Source organism: Apodemus sylvaticus, chromosome 3 (assembly GCF_947179515.1).
Source record: "Apodemus sylvaticus chromosome 3, mApoSyl1.1, whole genome shotgun sequence".
In the NCBI taxonomy this organism is placed as follows: domain Eukaryota; kingdom Metazoa; phylum Chordata; class Mammalia; order Rodentia; family Muridae; genus Apodemus; species Apodemus sylvaticus.
Genome location: NC_067474.1, coordinates 99142282 through 99165829, shown reverse-complemented (window position 1 = coordinate 99165829; position 23548 = coordinate 99142282). Strand labels below are relative to the sequence as shown.

Here is a 23548-nt window from a genome sequence, read left to right as displayed (position 1 = left end):
AATATGTTGGCCACATTGAACCTGAAAGGACATTGCTCATCATTGCTTACTCTGAACTACCAAGGAAAAACTATCCGCAACCAAAATATACATGGCAAGAACTAAGCTATTAGTCCTTGATTTCTCTATGTGGGATGTCTGCCTTTAGACACTTCAAACTCTAGAAAGACAAAGTTAGAGTGCCTGCTGCACCATGGTCATACTTTTGTTTGTTGTGAATATATCTCCTTCCAAAGTTACCCTCGAGGACATTAGGCAGTGTCTTACTGCTTGAAGGAGGTAAGGAGACAAGCATTTTCCTTCATATCCCATGTTTGTTCAGATTTTAAAGAACACCAGAATGAATATCCACTTCAACAACATTTCTTTAAAAGTCTTAGAGATTTGTATGATAGTTTTTTCCTTTAAGAAATTAAGCTGTCAACGAGGTGTACTTGCCATGTGTGGCACAATGATTTCCATTAAATATTTTTAACAGTTTTATAGATTTATCTAATGGACTTCCATCATTTCAGCTGCCATTCTCTTATCTCATTCATGCTCCCTTTCCTTTCTGAAAGAAACTGTCTTCACGGCATAGCCTCCTCCTACCATCATATCATGTGCATGTGCATTGGCATATGTGTGTGCATGCGTGCGTGCATGCATGCATGCATGTGTGTGTGAGAGAGAGAGAGAAAGAGAGAGAGACAGAGAGAGAGGGGAGGGAGGTTATTTGAGGTTTGTTTTATTTTTTAATAGAGTGTGGATGGGAGGTTATTTACCCAAGCAAAAGCCACTGGTCAATGGTTACATCACTGAGGACAACGGTATCTCCTCTTCAACAACTATGAATAGCCACTAGTCCTTCAAGGAGTAGTGGGATTGCATAGGTCCCTCACCCATCATGATAGAATGTTGATTGGCCCAGTCATGTTTCAGTCTCCTGCAGTTCATCACAGCTACAGTGAGTTCATGATCGCCATGGCTGTGTCCTGTCTACATATCTCAACATCCTCTGGCTCCTATAATCTTTCTGCCCTCTCTTCCTCTGTGTTCTCTGGGTTTTGGAGGGGGTAATCCAGCTGCATTATTTAGAACAAATATTTCTTCTCATTCTTCATCTCACAACCTCTGAGACAAGTTTATTTTACTGTAGTTATTTCTGTGACTATCTATGATGGGTTTCATTCATAAAAGCTCCCACCAGGTTTACATTTCAGTTTGATGCTTGGGTTGTATTTGCACTGTATTACTCAATGGGATAGAGAAAAATAACTTGCTTAAAGATTCTTACTAGGACGGGGCATATGCACATTGGTTAAGAGGACTTTCTGCCCTTCTAGAGGATCCAGGCTTAGCTCCTTGAATCCATATCAGAAGACTTTCATCAGGGGCCTTACATAGCTTGGCTTCCATCTGATGGCCTCTGAGGATACCTGCTCTTGTACCACCTTGCACACTTGAAGTAATTTAAAAGAATGAACTAGGGAGAAGGCATAACAGGCAAGATCATTTTCTGCTCTACCAGAAGATGCTGATTTGGTTCACACCACCCACATGGAGGTTCATAACTGTAGTTAAGGCCAGGTCCAGGGAGTCCAGCTCCCTTTCTTACCTCTAAGAACAATGGGCACATAATACATATAGATAAAATATTCATAGACATAAAACAAGATTTTGCTCTTTGTAGCTGGAACAATTGGTTAAAAATATGTCTGGAGGGATAAAACCTATCACAGAGGCAAGGATCCCCCTAAGTGGGTTCACAATTCCATTGCCGTATACAAAGATGATGTATTTGCCACAGTACCTCTACCTAAGATACATCTTCTGTTTTTGAGGGAAAAAAACAATATCTCAAAAATGTTTATCCTTTGTTTCTGAAGGCGGTGATGGTACATGTTAGGCAGAGTCTCTATCACTGAGCTGCAAATTCTAGCCCTCAGGTGAAACTTACTATGATGATATTAATGATATCATGTGAAATGATCCAATCTATATACTTATTTTAGTGCTTCTGGGAGATATATTTGTGTTCACATAGTCCATAAAATATTTAGGTTAGAAGACCCACAATGTGAGAACATTCTTGAGTTCCTCAATATTTTACTTATTTCTTGGCAGTTCAGTTATTGGTCTTTTATCATAGTTTTTCTTTAAACATATCTTAGAGATATTGACTTCCAACATACTTTTGGCTAGTGCTAAGCAACGTTTCCTTACATTTTGGGGTTATTAAGAGTATCTAACGCTAAGGACATCTCATGTGCTAAAGGATTAAATACAGAGATTTTCCTGTATTTATTTAATGAGGCAGGCTGTTGATAATATTTTCACTTTCCATATAGGAAAGTTGGTGACATTTGCTGCTTTCTTTTATACTCCCAAGCCTGCAGGAGCTGGTGCAGAAGATAACAGCTCTGGATCTCTGTTCCCTCCAGCCCCAGAGCAGCAGCTCAAAACTGACAGCCACAGCTTCTACACATTACGGTTTAATTTAACCAATGTGAGTCTCTTTGGTGGGGGGAAGAATGGTTTGCTAACAGTATATCATTTTTTTTTCATTGTGCTTTGGAGAGTAATTATGGTTGTTACACACATTTGGAAGCTTGTCTATGTGTTTTTTTTTTTTTAAAGAAGGAATTAAGACCATGCAAAATTATGTTTTTAAAATTCAAAATCAATTAAAATATGTGACACTTAAGACCTTTCTGAGGGCTCAGCACATTAAACATGTAAAATGTATTAAAATATGGAAAACATACAGCTTTCATTACCTAATTCTACAGCTGTCATTTATTTCACTTTGGTATTAATGTAATTGTTGTCCTGAACATAACTGTATACATTTCCTTTACGTTAAATTGGCACTCCAATTATAATCTACTTCAACTCAGATTAATCACACCAAGATGGCAATTCCATTACATGAAGAATGAAATTTAATGGCTTAATTTTATGTGCTATAATTTCAATGACTGAAAGTGTGTTTCACTGGTTTAGGGGTTTTTATGAAAATTAAGCATAATGCACCTTAATTGGAACATTCATGGAAAATACATATCACAAAATATGCATGATCATGGTCTATGAAATGCTTCTGCATAAGCATTTAATTCCACTTTCAGGTTTCATTGGAGCAGTATCGACTAATCAGATGCAATATGCTTTTATTTAGTTTCAACTTTGTTCTATTATTTAACATTAGTCACAATGCAATATTCCAGACAGATATGCCTTATACCAGATGGCAGAATCTAACATATAAGGAGAGCAGATTATTTACATAAAAAATACACAGTTGGCTGGAAACACATTTAACCATAGAGTACTCATAAGGATTAACTAGGGCTGGTGATGTGTCTCAGGTAGAGCCTTAGTAGATGCAGAGTTAATGGCCCTGGCATGCTCCACAGCAATTAGATCTGCCAAACTAAGTCCTGGCTGGGGAATTACATCCTGGCAGGAGAAGGAGAGGAATGTCTTCATCTATTTGGTTAGCGTTGTGATCTTCAGCCACTATCTCTCCCACCTTTGGTTACTTTTATTTTATTTTATTTTATTTTATTTTATTTTATTTTATTTATTTATTTATTTTTTGCTGTAGTAACTTTAAGGTAAATGAGTACTTTATGTTTAACTTAATTGTTCTCTTAAGTAAAAATCATGGTATTTAATTATGTACCATTTTTTAATTTTTATTTATTTTTATTTTTTACTTCTGGGAAATCAGATACTTTGGTATAATTGATTTACAAATGACCATTGGTTATTGAGATCTCTTGAAACTCAGAAACACAATTTCTCATCCTAGAAAATCTTATCAGCTTTAGATTCAGGCAGGATAAGTTGGAGAAAATTGTGTTCAAATTTCTTCATTTATATCTCTAGTAAAATTTACACTTTGACTTGAATTTGAAAATTCTATGATATGCTCTGTGCTCTACTGTGAATTCTGAAGATTGGGTCACATCTTATACATCCATATGTGTCCTAATATCTACACACTAAAGTAGAACGGCTGTGAAATGGCTGTGAAACGGCTTTGCCATCTATGGAATGGATCAGTAAAGTATATTCCCTTGTGCAATAACAGTGTAGCAGATACAACGGCCAGTGTTCTCTAGTGGAATCAACGTATATGGATCAACCACTCCATTTGTTTTCTCTTCCTCTTCTGTGTTACTTTTCTGAAGTCTAGTAAATCTGTGCCTATTGGGCAAGATTTCATGGTTTACAAACAGAACCCACATAGGACCCTAAGTAACTGGGTAAGAACCACAATCTTTCCAAAGACGAGGCAAAACTATTTTATGCCTTTTACACACACACACACACACACACACACACACACACACACACATGTTTACTCCTAACATTTTATGAAGAGCCATGCTACATAGCTCAGGGATCCTTCCATCCTTCCATCCATCCATCCATCCATCCATCCATCCATCCATCCTCCCATCCATCCATCATCATACAGGGGATTAAACCCAGAGCCTTGCATATGCCAGGCAAACAAGTGCTCTATGACCGAGCTACATCCCCAGTCTGTCTAATCGCATTTTCAGCCTGGAATTTCTCATCTTTAGCTCCTTGCCAAAGGTAAAGAATTTAGAGAAGAGAGCAAGCACCTCATTTGTATTTCCCTATTAGGCAAAACTGAAACATACTTAGATTCATATAAGAAGACTGTGAGAAACTTGTAAATCTCATTTGGATACAATCAACATTTTGACCAACATTTGGCAACAAATCTATCTTTAATCAGGATCCCAGAGGGCTCATGTCCCTTTGGGACATAGATTAGAATCCCAAAAAGCCACAACAGTGAGACCCCACTAATTCCATCTAGGGAATTCCCCATGCTGAACTTACGAAGGCTCTTCAGACACAGCTGCTCCTTCCTCTAGCTCCTGGGCTTGCTTGAACCATGGAAGCTTGGCCTCTATTGGAAGTTTCTCTGAGAATAAGTATAGTAGGAAAGGAAGAGATTAGAAACTATCCAAGTGTTCAGGGAGGTTCTTCATTCTCAGTACTTTCTAGTTTTGCAGCATATGTAGAAGTCATGCTAATAATCGCAAATAATTACTGTTTGTTGGAGCAAGTAGCTGCTTCTGAGGATGGTTGTATCAGGAAGACTTGCCAGTGGGTTTAAGGATTTCCTAACACTAGTGTCTACACACACACTTCTCTCCTCTATGCTGAACTGCAAAGTCCTTTTTTATGAATATCCCTGTTCGAAGCATTGACAACTATACAGAAATTCAGCAAAGCTCCTTTGACATCTTTTAAACTCAAAATACAATAGATGATATTGTGGTATTTTATAATTGTTTGCCTTTTGGCTAAATGTGACCTTATGATGCATTATATCCAAATCAAACAAATGACCATGATGAAATTTGGAAAACATCATTTTAAAGTTCTGACTTATTTAATATTACTTCCAAGGTTCAGTAGCAATGAAAGTTTGTACAACCGAAGGTCCATAAACCATGATTTGATGTTTTACCTATTCATTTAGCTTTGGGCAAACAACTCAAACAAGCTTTTTAAGTGCTTCCTGGGGAAAATGTGGAGGAGCAAAAGAACTAGGGAGTTTCTAACCACTTCTATAGAACTAACTGCCAAGATTCTCATCTCTGACATATTTATTAAGGTCATTTATGGGCATGTTTGCCTTTATAGTATGAGCCAGTGAAGCTCTGTCACCATTTTATACCATATAATTGCAAAGATGAAAGAAATATGTCTACATATGCATGCACCATGGAGTAATGTGGTATTTTGACAATGCTTACAGAGTAAAGATCACTACTTAGCTGTGAAAAATCCAGACTTCATTCTTGATTGTTAACTGTAGACTGAATTTTCTTCCCTCTAAAGCTGCTTGGTAAAGATAGATCTAATGAGTCATTGGCTATTTTTAGTTGGGTTTTCACTACTTGTCTTCTATTTGCAGCCATCACTTGTAGCTAGAAGTATAGTAAGTAATGCATGCACGATATGGGTGTGGGACAGCTGTACATGTATCATTGAATAAGTCCACCATTCACCCTAAAGGACAGCCAGTATCCAGCTTACTCCAACAGCAGGCTTGTAATACTGTATTATCTATCATCTTGTACCCATGAGTGCCTGTGGCCATCTTATTTGATATTTGAAAACATTAGTAATAATCTACTTAAAGGTGATATCTGGAGAGAGCCTAACGTGTCAGGGAGCAGGTTAAGAACATGTTACACAATAGCTCTTGTAATCCTCTCATGATCTTCATGTACATTCTAGTATTTTCCCCATCTTACAGAAGAGTAAACTTAGAGATTATTAAGAATAGTCAGGATTTCTGATATGTCTTTTTGTTTTCCTTTTAGATTATTAAGAGCGCATAATGCTACTGATTTCAATGATAAATAAAGTGTAGAGCTACTTCATGGCTGATTTTCTTAGAAATGTAATGTCTCAAAGAAGTGATGCAAAGAAAGAAATAGCAACTGTGTTTGACATTCAAAGCTATAAGAACATATCACAGAGAATCCTGAACATCCAAATGGTTTGTGATTCTGAGTTTTCCTGTTTCATTGGCACACCATCAATACTAACACAGGAATCAGATCAGATCAATATCCACACTGATCTAAAAGACCCAGTATAATTATGCCTCTTGCTTAAGTAGATTTCTATAAATTCTTTTTAAAAATGGAATAATTTCTGACATCTATTTAATTCAGATAAATGTCACAGTTCTATTTCTGATTACACTTCTGCAATTCATTCTCATTTCATTTTCAATACAGAAAGTAACGGGCTTAGCCTCCTCTGTCTGTGGTCTATAACTGCCCAGTATGTGTCAAGCTTGTAAAATAGAAATATTTGGATCCCTTGTTTTTAAAAGCAAGAAGTGTGGATAGCAAATATACACACACATATGTACATATACAAATATACATATGCAATATAGTTTTTCTTTATGAAGATGAATTCAATGTTTTTAGTGACGATTTTTCTGACAGTTTAATGACTTGGAAGATGAGTGTATACATACAGTTTCCTACATATGCCACTTCATAAAGGATGTAATCATGATCATTTGAACTAGCAATCATCACGTTAAGTGAAATAAACCAGACTCAGAAAGACTAACACCATGCATGGTTTATGTTATAATCAGCACACAGACACATAGTCATACGGACACAGACACACAGACACAAACAGAGACATACACATGACCCTGAAGCAAAGGACAGAGAAAGAGAGAGAAATACAGACACACATAAACATGACAGAGAGAGAGAGAGAGAGAGAGACATACAGTCACATATAGAGAGACATAGACACAGGACACTGATGCACAAAAGGATTATTTTGGCAGGGAAAATGGATCAGTTACAGGGACATGGAAGAGCTGCAGTGGGGTAAGACCAAGTTACAATGACACACACACACACACACACATACACACACACACATGAGTATACATGTGAATGATATATATATGAATGAAATAATGAAAACCATTATTTTTCATAAAAACTAAAAATATTGTAAAGTAAATCAAAAAGCATTTGAAAATATGAAAAGAAATAATCAAGTCTACTTAATATAGTCTAGGTTATAAAGAATTATTACTAAGAACATTTGGGATATTTTAAGACTAATCCAAGGAGACTTGAGTGGCCTGAGTATCCATCACCACCGAGGAAGGGTGATGAGTCCCTGTCTAGTTACCTCTGGGCTTGTAGCAGGGTGTGGGAATGATGCATTCTTCTTTGATGTGGGGCTTTGTTTTTGAGCTGCAGCCTCCTGTGTGCATTCCTCGGTGGTCAATGCAGAGCACCACACGGTATCTGAGACCCTGGCCACAGGTCACTGTGCACTGGGAAGAGCGAGAGAGAGAGAGAGAGAGAGAGAGAGAGAGAGAGAGAGAGAGAGAGAGAGAGAGAGAGAGAGAGAGAGAGAGACTCATAGGCAACGCCCGATTTAAATATTTAACTTCCCACCCAAGACTTTTATATTTCTTAAAAAGTAAAATTTCATTATAACTATAACATCTCTATCCTCTGTATCTCTGAGTTTTTCTGCTAGATTTAAGCCACTTCTTACCAGTTATTAGATCTTTGTTCTGTTTGGGTTTTAGGGGTGAAGTTAGTTGAAAATTAACACATTCCTTTAGATTTTTAGGATATAATTAATTAGTGATTAGTTAGTTGTTATGTGTGCAAAGACTCAAATACAGTACCACAAAGAAGACATAAAGCTATAGAATGCTCAAGTTCAATTACTCATACAACTTTATTTAGTTACTTTGTGCATACCTGTCCAAACTATGAGAAACAATTACTCCTACAAGGATATTTAGAGATGTTAAAATACTACCACAAGCCGTTTTTTAATGCAGGATTGACAAGGCAACTGATTATATTTAAATGGGTGAACAAAGCCATAGGAGCTGCGTCCATGGGCAGATGGAGAGAGCATCTCTGGGATCTGCCAGCTCTGGGAGGTCTGATGTAGGAAATGCCAGGCTCCTGAATCTGTCCTTATAGCCATAGTGCAGTGTTTGTGGTCGTGTTTGTTATTGATTCTGTGGATAAGGACACAGCACTTTGCTTCTACATCTTTTTTATCTCCTCTATTTTTTTTATTTATTTTTACTATGTAAGCAGGAAACCAAGAATAGCAGTGTGTGTGTGTGTGTGTGTGTGTGTATGTGTTGTGTATGTGTGTGTATTGTGTGTGTGTATGGTGTGTGTATGTGTGGTGTGTGTGTGATGTATGTGTATGTATGGTGTGTGTGGTGTATGTGTGATATGTGTGTGGTATGGTGCATGTATGTGGTGTGTGTGGTATGTAAATGGTGTGTGTGTGTGTGTGTGTGTGTGGTATGGTGTATGTATGTGGTGTGTGTGGTATGTAAATGGTGTGTGTGTGTGTGTGGTATGTGTGTGGTATGGTTTATGTGTGGTGTGTGTGTGTGGTATGTATATGGTGTATGTGTGTGTGTGTGTGTGTGTATGTATGTGTGTGTGTACAACATTGGGGACAGAACCTGAACCTGGGGCCTTAGACATACTAGGCAACAACTTTACCACTGAGTCATACTGCCATATCACTTTTTAAATTGTTCTTTATTTTTATTTTGTATGCATGTGTGTCTGAGGGCGTGGGATCCCCTGGAACTGGAGTTACAGACAGTTGTGAGCTGCCATGCAGGTGCTGGGAATTGAACCTGGGTCCTCCAGAAGAACAGTTGGTGCTCTTACCTGGCTGAGCCACCTCTCCAGCCCCTACTACTGCCATATCACTTTTTAAAAATTTGTTTTTTTATTTTGAGACAAGAGTTTACCTGTGCAGCCCAAGCAGGCCTTGAACTTGTAATCCTCTTGAATGACTCTCTTACAGCACTGGGATTACAGGCCTGAGCCGCATGCCCAGCTAAGAATAATCTTTTGAGCTCAATCATAGTAATGATGAAAGATAATGTAAGTAGCAATTTTGGTTTCAACAATAGTACTTCATATCCATTTTTAACTCTTGTGCTATTTCCATTCAATACTTTTTCTTTACAGTGAATGTGTATGTAGTTACAATTTTTTGTTTTTACTATGCATACCCCTTTTACAGAAGACAAAGTATAGTCAAAAAATGAAGTCAGCTGAGCTATCTTGTAGAGGCAACTCTCACAGATTAAGGATCATTCAACATTCCTAACGCTTAGAAGGAATTTGTTTTCCAAAAGGGAAGGAAAAAAGCCAGGCTAAAGTAACTTGAAGGAAGAGAACAAATATTTGGGACATTCCTCCTCCAGGAACTAAGATGACAGGTTTTGAGACACCTCAGATACAGAAGGCTGGTACTGCCCAGGGCGCTCCATGGCCCACAAGGCTGAGAGGTAAGAGTGGACTTACTCTCCTAAGGAACAAAGAAAGAGGGCACAGTTACCGGAGACCACTCCTGTGCCAGCCATTTAGGGCAGTCAAAAATGTTGCAGGGCTGCACGATTGGCATCTTTGGGGTGTACATGCATTTCCACTCTTCCACTGAAGTGACATGCCCTTGGATGTCCTCCTCCACACAGGAAACTGCCCGGCTCTGGATGCCCCCCCCACACGAGGAGGAGCACGCGGTCCACGGGGTGGCTTCCCACCTACAGAAGCAAGGGGAGTCATCAGGGCGGACATGCACATTGCCAAACCTCCTCAGTGACCTGTCACACCAACCCCAGGCCCTGGGTCCATCACTGGTTCTCCAGAGAACCAAAACTCTTTCTCTCTCTTGGCTGAAATTTCATTAAGAGAGAAAGTTCAACCTTGGCAAGAATGTTTCATAAACCTTGAATCTCTGCACAAATACAGGAGATTACAGCCTAGGGAGCAATTCACAGGATGTCTGGACTGTCTATAAGCTACCAACAATGGATGTTCAATCTGCAGTCCTCTTTCTGTGGTTTCTGTGTACATATATACTATGTATCTATAACACACATATATACATATGTGTGCATGTACTTATATATGTATTAAAGTTTAATTATTTTGAACTAAATCTCAGCAAGTATTTCTGTGAAGACTAAAACAGAAGTAAGGAACTAATATCACTTCTGGATTTTCTTTCAATAGGAGAAGCTCATGCATGATCTCCCTACACGAAAGCTCTTTCTCCCCCCCCCCCCCCCTTCTGAAACTGTCGGCTCCAGGATTCCACACACTGAGCAGAAGTTGGGTGCTCACACTGTACATCTGCAAGTTGAGGAGTAGACGTGTCAATCACAGTATTTTTGCTTAGCTGCTGACAGACCCATGGATGTCCTCCAGCAAGGAACTCCTTGGCTTGTAAACACGCTTGGTGTCAGTTGAAAAGCTTAAGGCAACTGAACGGAGATATACTTTAAGGCAGAAAATAACAAGATTGCCAATGATGCTTAAATTTAATCTATCATCTATCTATCTATCTATCTATCTATCTATCTATCTATCTATCTATCTATCTATCTTCCTTCCTTCTTTCCTTCCTTCCGTCCTTCTTTCTGTTTTCTTTCAGTTTTGAGGCAACTGGGACCAGATTTAGACACATGGAATTCCTGTGTACAGCATCATGGGCTGCATGAGCTATGCCCTTTTCTTACATGCATTTTGATAGTTAGAATTGCTGTGCAACTTAAGAGATCTTAAAGAATCACAAGATATCTAATTTTAATGAAAGTGGACCCAAACAACCCTGAGTTGACACTTATTAGCTATATGTTAAAGTATCACACAGGCAGCAGGCAGCTTGTGGAGACTTTAATTTATTCTGTAAGTAAGTTCCACATATGTTGTGGACCTGATTCCTCTTCTGAAGGAGCCAAAATGATAATGTGTGCCTCCCGTGTTAGAGGAGTTTATGCTACATTTTGTCTGCACTGTCCAGGTTTAGGCATGTGCCTATGTCTCTACTGCCAACAACCAGCTATGCTGCCAGATTCAGTATTTCCGGAACACAGACAAAAACATGTCATTATGGGGGTAACTGAGGCTTACGAGAGTGAATAAAAGCTATTTCATGGGACTGAAGAGCCATCACAGCGTTCTCCTTGCAAAAGGATAAGACAGCTCTATTCTCCTCCAGGTAGATCTCAGCAGGACTTCCTGCCCGAGGTGAAGAATGGGCCTCTTTCAGACTGAAGATGGGCCGAATACATAAATATACACTCATGCTACATTTAATCTGACAGTGAAACAGCAATATTTTGATGGGTATTTAATCACCTGGATGATTGGAATTCCACAAGGGAAAACATTTTCTAATTGGCACTCTAAGGCCTTGAAATTGCACCTCCTACGAAAGGGAGAGTGATTGATTTCTGTCTCAACACCTGCCTTGACCATGAAGCTTCACTAACGAGTGTCTGCAGTCTTCTCCTTGTCACCGATCATAGCGAGATACATGAGGATAACACAAGTTTGCAGATTCATAGTATGACTTGAGCTTACAGATTCAGGCAGGTATGTGAAATAGTATCACGTGACTCCCCACATACTAATGGTGCCCTGGGGAGTTTTAAAGCACAATATATTTAGGCATGTTAAAGTCTAGCAAAAGATGAGAGGTGGCATTCTTTTGTCAAGAGATATTAAAATGGTGACCAAGGTGAATATTATGAATATAGAGAGATATATCCAAGAATCTTGTCCTAAAAGGCTACTAAATGAATCTACATGCCATACATTTATACATACTTGGATTTTAATTACCTTAAATCCACACTACATTTAGTTTATGAATTTTTCAAAATTAAAAAGAATGTAGAGAAAGAGACATGAGCTCATTGTTTCAAGATTAAATTAATTATGATATACTGTTACAATGAGATTTATGCTAAGTCTTAAACAGAGAGTACAGGAAAGAACAGCCTAAAATGTGTTAATTGTATATTTTATCTATTCTTGTCTGAAAAATATTTAAATATTTTAAATAGGGAAGTTTTCTGCCTCAATTATCAAGGTAATGCTCTTTGAGAACCATTTGAACTTTGGTTTTCTTAAATGAGAACTCGTTTATAGAAATAGTGGCCATTTGCTAGAACTTTGTTAGTGAGGCCGACTTCATATATCCAGAACTAGAAGTGTGAGGGGCAAGGAATGCAGTCCGCTTGCTAACTGATTTGTCCTTTTCTGAAGAGACACATAAACACATTAAATAAATACACAGGACACAGTGCAAAAAACAGCAAGTGGGACGGTGGGCATTTGAGGCAACACTAAATTTCTGACACTTCAGGGAAGTTTTAGTCTATAAGATGCCAAGACAATCACATGAAAGGTTTACTTGCACAAGGAGGGGGAAAAAAAAAGAAAAATCATAGAAAATGACAGGAATCTAGGACTTCCTGAGAGGAGAAACATAAATTCAATGTTGTTTACATTGATACCAAACTTTACCTTTGTTTTAAAATACATGGCTTTCCTCCATACAAACAAAGCACACACCCTAGGAATATTAATTCTACAGACACAGAAATGGAAATCAAGGGAGATCTTGCCTCAATTATATCTATTTGTTTTTATTTCTTTCTGTACATTATCAAGGAGAAGACTTCTGGAAAATGATACCTAGGGAACATTCTGAGGTCTTCCATTATTGTCTTTATCAGTACAGCTACAGTATAATAGGAGCCAGGAACCAGTGAGGGAGCCATTTAGTGTCACATTTTGCAGTAATAGAATCTAGTGTCAATTAATCTCCCTTGCACACGCCTACTAGACTAGTGACCAGACAGTATCCTGTTAGTCACTGGAAAATTTTCACTGGATACTGGACAACATTTAATTACCTATATATGCATTTATACATGCATATTTGTGTGAACGTGCATGTGTACTCCTTTAGGTTGTATGTGTAGTTGCTGAGCTAGGACTAAGAGAATGAGGTCTCACTGGAGAGTTGGATTAGCATCCAATTAGATATTAATACATTAAGAATTTGGAGACTATAAGTTAGATTTACTGAATTTTGCTGTTTAAAACACAGTTATTTTTCTGCATGTTTCAGTTTAGGATTTAGCAAACTGTTGTAGATTATGTTAACTGCTCCTGGTCTCATAGAAAACCAGAACTCTAAACAGCAGCTGATTCCCTGGGTGCCAAATTAGTAAAGGAAACAGCAGAGCCACTTAAAACTAATTCCAATTTCTGCTACCTGCAGAGCTATTTCCGATATGGCAGGCAATACAACTGGCAACCATTTCTTAGCGTTTCTCAGCAACTCCAGTTTTCTCACAAATATAAAGATAAAAATATCCTTTTGAAGCATTTGAATACCCCTTTTTCTTGTCTTTAAAATACACTTTAACAAAACAATACAGCAATTGATCTTCATGTGTTTAAAATCTTTACTCTGTAACAAGTTCTGAATAATAAGGATACAAAATATCCTTTAGATAATCATAGTTCTTCAAATATAAAGAAGGACACATGAAGCCCCTATTAGAATAACCCCAAGTCTGGAATTTTATACTCATGGTGTTGTGATTACACTTTAGGAAGTGTTTGTTTAAGTTAGCAATGGCTCTGTAATGACCGGGCTTCTACCAAAAGGAGCCAGAGAGGGAGTTTAAAAGGGAGTGAAGGAAAAACAGCAGAAACAGACATACTATAGCTAATTAGAGTGAGTTACTGTGTCCACTCCAATGAAATACCATTCTATGAACATGGTCTCTGAATGATAAGCTTACAGTCTGAGCAAGCCAGGATTACTTGAGAGCTCAGAATGGATTTGCAAAATCTACCATCTACCATCTTATTTATAGAAAAACACAGAATCTATGGCTCTACATTTTTACATATATACACTGAAGCATCAAGAAGACTGATCTGCTAATTCTAACATCAGGATGATTGATTTACGTACCGAGGAAGGGGATGGTAGAGGTCATAAGGCATGATCTGCTTGTATCCGTCACTGTTAGGAACAATAATGCCAACCCTCTGAGTAGAAGGTACACACAATAAAATAAACACTAAATGATTACATCATATACATTTTTATACAATTGCAAAACAACATACATAAATCATCTCTGGAAACAACACTGAAACAGTTCGATATTTATGCTAGTATATGCTGTAGGCTGGGGAAAGGTCTTTGAAGACACTATTTTCTATAATTAGTCCTCTGATCCAAGCAGGAAATACCACTAGAAAGGGAGATGGTGAGAAACTTTGGCACCTCATCATTAGCTATGGCACAATAGGCTTATAAATGTTCTTTAATCCCCCAAATTACCCATCCTATGAGGTCATTATTATTATCATCATTATTAATGTTACTTCCAGATGCCCATGGAACAATTACAGTTACTGTCTCACTTTTGATGAAAGAGAAAGCTATATAAGCAGGAGGTCATGGACCACAGAACTGACAAGACTGTAACATACATCAGCAAATAGGCTTCTCCTTCTGGCAGATCTGAAGGTTTACTAATACCTGGAGAATAGCCACTTGGATGTTTCATAAAGGGGAGGGAGGAACTACGCAATGTGGTAAGCAACACTTAGCAAGAGCAAACTCCCTACCAAAACGAAGTCATGAAACTGTTCACAAGCATGAAAGTGCTTTTGTCTATAAAATATTATACAGTATTAATGGCTTTGTCATGATGCTTGTAACTGTTGTGGCAGCCATTAATACCTTGGGAAACCTGTGATGTTCAGAGACAGAGTAAAGGCTAAAGAGCCACAAGAAGGGATGTTTATTATATGTGGTGTGGCTGGAGGATGCACAAGGAAGGCCAGCATGGGCTGTGTTGAAGGTCTTCAGGTCTCTAGTGTACCATGTTTCCAAATTGTTTGATTTCAACTAGTAGGTCCCATTGGTAAGACTGGGCCCTTGCTGAAGACTGCACCCCCTGGATGGTGAAAAATGTCTTATTACTTAGGCTGTTGAAGAAGAGAGTTAGGGCAGCCAAGCCTCCATCAAGAGTGGATATGAAGAGTGCTCAGCGTAGATGAAGAACACAGAAGGGCACAAACAAAAGATGGTTTTGTTTCCATCTGACAAGTGCTAGGGAGCCCCTCTCTTGAACATTAAAGAGATCTAAAAGACAGAGATCTTAGAGACATTAAAGAGATTCTGCTTGTATTTCTGGGATGCATTTGTATATATTTACACATCTATATAATAATCAACATATAGTCAGTATGTTTGTACTTATATATAAATAAATAGCTTTTCATTTTGGCCCTATCCTTTGACATGGGATAGTATTATACTTTTAGAAATATAGCTATTACATTTTAGTAAAAAGATAGGGCTGGGCTTAGTATGGATCAGATGGCAAAAAAGCCACTGGCTGAAGATCATAAAAAGGAAACAAGATAAGAGGACTGACTGGAAGGACCTAAAAACAATAATAAAGATAAGGTGATGCATGAACGTATTGAGAAGTGCTTCAGAGAAAACAGAGACAAGTTGTAAAGACAGAATCTCTAGGATGAAGTGTTTATTTGCTTATTTACTTTATGGAGGGGCATTTTCTGTATTTGATGTTTTGAAATCATTTTCTGATAAGATTTTCATGGTATATAAATGAGTGAGCTCATCTGTGTGCATTTGGCTCACATGCTCAGGCGAGTGATGGTGCTGTGGGCATGCTCAGGCAAGTGATGGTGCTGTGGGCATGCTCAGGAGAGTAATGGTGCTGTGGGCATGCTCAGGAGAGTAATGGTGCTGTGGGCATGCGCAGGAGAGTGATGGTGCTGTGGGCATGTGCAGGAGAGTGATGGTGCTGTGGGCATGCGCATGAGAGTGATGGTGCTGTGGGCATGCTCAGGAGAGTGATGGTGCTGTGGGCATGCTCAGGAGAGTGATGGTGCTGTGGGCATGCGCAGGAGAGTGATGGTGCTGTGGGCATGCTCAAGAGAATGATGGTGCTGTGGGCATGCGCAGGAGAATGATGGTGCTGTGGGCATGCACAGGATAGTGATGATGCTGTGGGCATGCTCAGGATTGCATGGCTCTTTAACACAACAATGAAATGATCACCATAATAACGTTGCTTTGTCCTTGCTTTTGGAGTTAAATATTCCATTCTTTTCTACCTTCTTCTGATAAAAGCTTACTCCTGCTTTTTGTTGTTGTTGTTGTTGTTAGAAACACTGTATCCGTTTTAAATATAGTTTTTGTATCTAACAATTCAGAGAAATTTTCTTTTAAAATAACAATATTTCAAAGAATGTCAATGTCTCAAAATTCTTTTAAAGCTTTGGACATATACTACTATTTAATAGAAGCAAATTAGACTATAAATCAAATAGTCTGAAGTCAGGTTTAACCTAACCCTTGTATCTATCCGTTTTGATATCAATTTCTAAATGCAGAAACGCATACCACTGCCTTGTCCCCTGGAAAAATTTATGGCTATAATTTGTCATCTTCAATATGAGAATGAGCTGTTGCAGGTCTCTGTGAACTGATTTATCAGCTGATGATATTTGAAATGGAGAGAGTAACACTGAACAAGACAGAGTTGAACTGAAGAGAGTGGGTAAATGGGGGAGCACAGAGCCGCCAGGATGTTGGGCTCTGCTTTGGCCTGATTTAGAAGTCATGTTTGTGTTTGAACAAGAAGCTTTAAACCTGGTTCCAGCAAAACTATAGGTCTGTTTGTCTTTCTGTGACATGGGTCATGGTGAAGACTCGAAATGACTCCATGGCACCTGTGAAAACAGAGCGATAGCCAAACAATGGTGCTCTGTCCAGCCTCCAAATGCATCTTCCTGAGCCTTGGCCCTGGTCCCTCCTGGAGCACTGGCCACAGCCCTGATTTTTCCCTGTACTGTGATGCAGGGAAAGGCAATCTCGCCTAAGATGCTCAGCTCATTGCTTACCTTTAAGACACATTGTAATTGTTCTCAGATAAAGTGGACATCATGAAGGATGGTGGAAAGGGAAGCTATTAAGAAGGGACTCGATGAGCCTCCACCCAGGCTTGAGGCTAATGTGAATGTGTTCGTGTACTTACATTTATATATGCCCCTGCATATGTGGACAGGAGGGAGGGAAGTGAGCACGATTTACAAAATGATCACAAAGGAAAAAACGCGAGAACAAACTACTCATTCTTCATCACTCCAATAACCCTGACCACTTGTGTATCTTCACAGCGACAGTGACACTACTCCATCTAAAACTTACTGTAAGGGGTGTTGAGAGCATATGCTGAGGACAAGAAAGTGAGAGTCACTTCACACCTAATCTACCCAAAGCACACACATTACTCAACTGTCTGATCCTATGGTGTCATGACAAGTTCTTATAATGAAATATTACATAGAACATAAACATATAAAACACCATTTTAAACAATACAGCCATTTTAATAATACAGTACTTGAAAAAAGGTATAAAACAGAATATATCATTAAACCCACAACATTAGAAAATTTATATAGACACATTTAATCTATAATTTTTTAGCTTGTATATATGTGTTCCAAGGTATACACATGTACACATATGAAGACACTTGTGTATATACATATATATGCATGTAGACTCTCACATGTGTAGTAGGGAAATATGTTATAACCCTGGTTGGGTCCTGGGGGTTGGATTTTTTTCCTTGCTGTAAAAAAAATCTTCCTGCTTTGTAAATTCTAAAATAACATATTGCCTCACAAGCTCAGCAATTAGAGTACTGAAATGCAGTAAAGATTAAATTGAAATAAGTATAAGAGGGCAGCATTTGGAGTTAAGGTAAATGAATTAAATGAGGTTATCACCTCAAATTCCATGTGTCACCTAAATATCATCGAGGCTTTGTGCAGGAATGCAGGAATGCATTTGTGTATTATTTTTAAGTAAGTAGAACTATCATTTTGTTAGGATTTATTTTCCACTTTTGTTGTGTACTCCCAGAAAATGACTTGAGTAGACATCAATACATGGATGGTGCTTGCTTCACCTGGGTTTCTGCTCACTTTGTCAAGCATGTAAACTTATATTGAAATGGTTCTATGTTGCATTGGAAGCAGACCTCCCAGGCTGCTGAAGGCAACATGCAGAACAGGGTTACCGGGGTGATGACAGAGTCAGGGCTGCATTTCTGTAGGGTGAGAGACACTGTGTAACTGGAAGTATTTAGATCCATGCCTCAGCTTGCTTTAATGGAGTCTCCCTTGAGAATGCTGCTTACCCTCTCTGGCCTGGTAACTAACTCCACAGGGAATATAAAACCAAACTGAATAATGAATATATGAGCATATTAAAAAATTTGTAATAGAGTGACTTTGGGCAGGTCAGTTTAGTTGTTTGAGTCTCCATTTACTAACAATTGCTGTGATTTGTTGAGTACTTAGTACCTTGCTAGGTTTCCACTTTTATTTCACAGAATCCTCACAGTACCCAACAGAAATGCTCTATTTTTACAGATGGGAAACTAAATATGTTAAGTAATGAAATGTCTTACACAGTGGTAGGTTAAAATTAAAAATGAGGATGATGGAATTCCCTTTTCTAGAAACTCTAAGGTAATTAAAGGAATTATGCAAATAATTAATCCCATGTTTTAAAACCTTGAAAGGCAATGCATGTAGTGAGCTTACTGTTAGTATGAACTGGGCTTGATAGAAAAAAATGAATAGCTTGATAACTGAGATATGTATATATATATATGTATATATACATATATAGTTAACTATTTCACTGTCAGGTAATGTGGTGTGTGTCTGCAGGTGTTGGTTCTATAATTTTCAGAATTGCTCACACATTCTGAAATGAAGCACAACTCTGCTTTGCTATCCCATATAAATCCACAAAAGTAGAAATGAGATTTTATTATTATTTTACCACTTATTTAAATGATGCTGGTCCAATGGAAGTGTTACCTTTCTAAATCATTCATTTGTTGCAATAAAACTATGTACTTTAAGATGTACGATGTACATGATTTAGGACACTTTCACTTTCTTTTGCTTGTTCAATAACCCAACCATTTTCTAGTCCTTAAATAGAACTTTCCTTCTATGAAACATAAGCAGCACAACCTCTTATGGGTTGAATGGATAGGACTCACAGGTGGCTACGTGAAGGCTGTCCTTGACACTTGTGAACTGAAACTTTAGGAGTTAGTCTGCATAGCATAACTTATATATTAAAAACCCAATAAATGTGATTTAACTTCAAGGTGATGTTCTCCTAGGAGCTATCTCCCAGACAACCCAGAACAACGCATAGAGAACTACTTTCTGGACTCAGAATTCTAGGATTCCATCTTCCCTTTTCATGGATGAAAACACAACTGGAGAGCAGTTTCTTTGGGCAACAGCGATACTATTAGCACAGTCTTGGTCTCAGTCATAGCTGTAGTAACTCATGTTTGTTAAGGGCTTCTTGTACATCAGACCCTCCGCTAAGCTCTTTAAATGTATTGTGGCATTATCCCTTATGACAACTTTAATGACATAAGAACTGTTACTATTGTCACTTCAGAGGATGAAAATCTGAGGCTTAGTGAGAGTAAATAATTTGCCAAAGGCTGTTTAACTTGTATATGGCAGCTCTGTCGCCTTCGTCCAAGCTGTATCACTCCAGAGTTCTCATTTCTCTACCAGGTTCTGCCAATGGGCACCTAGTAAGCATGAAAATCCAGGTGTTTCTTTTTTTTAAAATATGCCTCTCACATGCACTGTCTTTCCAGATGCAGAGTATTTCTTAATAGTTACATTAGGATTCAAATCTGAGACCCATTTTTCAAAATTTGCTCTCTAGCCAGTGATACTTTTTTTCTTTTTTTTTTTTATTTCATTTGATATATTTTTTTTATTTATATTTCAAATGATTTCCCCTTTTCTGGTCCCCCACTCCCTGAAAGTCACATACGCCCCCTTCCCTCCCCCTGTTCTCCCACCCACCCTTTCCCACTTCCCTGTTCTGGTTTTGCCTTATACTGCTTCAGTGAGTCTTTCCAGAACCAGGACTCCTCCGTTCTTCTTGTACCTCATTTGATGTGTGGATTATGTTTTGGGTATTCCAGTTTTCCAGGCTAATATCCACTTATTAGTGAGTGCATACCATGATGACCTTTTGAGACTGGGTTACCTCACTTAGTATGATGTTCTCCAGCTCCATCCATTTGCCTAAGAATTTCATGAATTCATTGTTTCTAATGGCTGAATAGTAGTACTCCATTGTGTATATATACCACATTTTTTTGCATCCATTCTTCTGTTGAGGGATACCTGGGTTCTTTCCAGCTTCTGGATATTATAAATAGGGCTGCTATGAACATAGTGGAGCATATATCCTTATTACATGCTGGGGAATCCTCTGGATATATGCCCAGGAGTGGTATAGCAGGAAGTGACGTGCCCAGTTTTCTGAGGAACCGCCAGACTGATTTCCAGAGTGGTTGTACCAATTTGCAACCCCACCAGCAGTGGAGGAGTGTTCCTCTTTCTCCACATCCTTGCCAACACCTGCTGTCTCCTAAGTTTTTAATCTTAGCCATTCTGACTGGTGTAAGGTGAAATCTCAGGGTTGTTTTGATTTGCATTTCCCTGATGACTAACAAAGTTGAGCATTTTTTAAGATGTTTCTCCACCATCTGAAGTTCTGCAGGTGAGAATTCTTTGTTTAACTCTGTACCCCATTTTTAATAGGGTTATTTGGTTTTCTGGGGTCTAACTTCTTGAGTTCTTTATATATATTGGATATTAGCCCTCTATCTGATGTAGGGTTGGTGAAGATCTTTTCCCAATTTGTTGGTTGCCGATTTGTCCTGTTGATGGTGTCCTTTGCCTTACAGAAACTTTGTAATTTTATGAGGTCCCATTTGTCAATTCTTGATCTTAGAGCATACGCTATTGGTGTTCTGTTCAGGAACTTTCCCCCTGTACCGATATCCTCAAGGGTCTTCCCCAGTTTCTTTTCTGTTAGCTTCAGAGTGTCTGGCTTTATGTGGAGGTCCTTGATCCATTTGGAGTTGAGCTTAGTACAAGGAGACAAGGATGGATCAATTCGCATTCTTCTGCATGCTGACCTCCAGTTGAACCAGCACCATTTGTTGAAAAGGCTATCTTTTTTCCATTGGATGTTTTCAGCCCCTTTGTCGAGGATCAAATGGCCACAGGTGTGTGGGTTCATTTCTGGATCTTCAATCCTGTTCCATTGATCCTCTTGCCTGTCACTGTACCAATACCATGCAGTTTTTAACACTATTGCTCTGTAGTATTGCTTGAGGTCAGGGATACTGATTCCCCCAGACTTTCTTTTGTTGTTGAGAATAGTTTTTAGCTATCCTGGGTTTTTTGTTATTCCAGATGAATTTGAGAATTGCTCTTTCTATCTCTATGAAGAATTGAGTTGGGATTTTGATGGGTATTGCGTTGAATTTGTATATTGCTTTTGGCAAAATTAGCCAGTGATAATTTATATGATTTAGATTTAGATAATTTATATGATTTAGAATATATATATTTGAATGCAAATCAAAATCAGTATATTAATATAGAACTGAAAAAACAAAACCAAAAAATACAAACCAACTGACTGACCCCGAACAGCCAGAGGTTGCATCCTTTATATTTCAAGCTGCCCTGAGAACACACAGTGCTCATAAGATGAATAAATGACCTCTTATTACTTGCTTTTTAACCACAAACAAAGGCTGTGGCTTTCTAGCCACATAGAAAATGTAGCTTTCTAACCAAGCGACAAAGGTGGCATGAACTGTTACACAAATTTCAACAAAACTCTCCCTGGTGTAAGACAGGAGTGACTATTATGGCAAGGCAGATACATGACAGGTTTGACATGTGAACAGATCCTGGATGTCTGTTCCATTGGAAAAAGTTCATAACTAATAGAAACACTAAGTAGAGAAAGAAGAATGTAGTAGATCCCCAGTAGGCAGGAGTGGAGTGCCTTTGGATTTCTAGGAGTGTCAAAGTTGGACTATCATGGCACCTGTAGAGCAGAGTCTGTAAGAATATGTGATAGACCTGTGACATCATGGCTCCACATTGCCAATGGAAAAAAATAGTACTAATTTTAGCAAAGGGTTATTAAATCTTTGACCTCTCTTTTCCTTCCCTTAGTCTTAAGTGTTGGCTCCCCTTTTGGGGGCCACTTCTAGCTGGGAAACTAAATATTCTGTCACTTCATAAAATTGACTGCCTAAGTGGCATGCACAGAAATCAATGAAGCTCTGGTGAGAGGAACGGCTGGGCAGCTGGCTAAGTTCTTCCATTGGACAGATAGAGCAACCATCTGCATTTCTGCCTCTGCAGCACATCAGTGCTACATGACATGGGAGCTGAGGCTGGCTTTTAGAAGAGGAGACAAAGGACGAGGGATCCCTGACTTCCAGGTGTCTGCTCTGTGAAGTAGAATCCCATCTGTGTTACGTACAATTGACAAGACCAAAAAGAAACATCAAATGCAGTAACTGCTTCTCTTGGGCACTGGGGAGCATGATTGAACTTTACTATTTGCCTTATAGCTTTTTAGCTTATCAACATTTTAAAAATTAACATCTAGAAGCAGAGAAAGTGATAAAAAACATAGAAATCCTTTGAAGAGAATAGGCCAGATGTTCACTGTCTGTTCAGCATCATCTGTAGCCATGGCAGCTGGCTGATGTTATGTTATAAAGAGTGTAAGAACAGGAAACAAGGGAAGTGGATAGGGGGGAACCAAAAAAGAAGATGGGAAGGCAGACAAGAAAAGAAGAGAGGACTCCTGAGACTGGGCAGTAGTAAGGAGTGGGGAATTTCTGAGGGGAAATATCAAGGCTTGGAAGTTGACCTAAAGTTGATATATTGACTTAAAGTTGAACAATTATTTAGTGACATTACTAAATGAATGTGCGTGTGCATGTTTGTGTGTAGGGATCCTATTGTTTCCAGCATGCTAGCTCTGGGGTTACAGGCACATGTGGCCATGCTCTGCTTTGTATTTGGATGCCAGGGATGCATGCTTACGCAACAAGTTCTGTTACCTACTTGAGTCATCTCTCCCGCCTTACTTAGTGTTGTTTTTGGTGTTCATGGAATATCTCTATCTTGAAAGGGATCAAGAC

At 38.6% G+C, this 23548-nt stretch overlaps 1 protein-coding gene across 4 annotated transcripts in view; it reads right to left on the bottom strand.

The window, feature by feature from the left end:
* Positions 1-23548, bottom strand: part of Adamtsl1 (ADAMTS like 1) — a 383172-nt gene that overhangs the window by 176723 nt on the left and 182901 nt on the right. For 2 of the 4 annotated variants that reach the window (XM_052176711.1, XM_052176712.1), the window contains exons 10-13: positions 14380-14430; positions 9934-10138; positions 7720-7867; positions 4864-4948 (exon numbers count right to left, since the gene is read on the bottom strand). In XM_052176711.1, coding sequence (XP_052032671.1) covers positions 4864-4948; positions 7720-7867; positions 9934-10138; positions 14380-14430 — 489 coding nt within the window. The remainder of the gene's footprint in view (positions 1-4863; positions 4949-7719; positions 7868-9933; positions 10139-14379; positions 14431-23548) is intronic. The other 2 variants (XM_052176713.1, XM_052176714.1) reach the window with 1 other exon arrangement.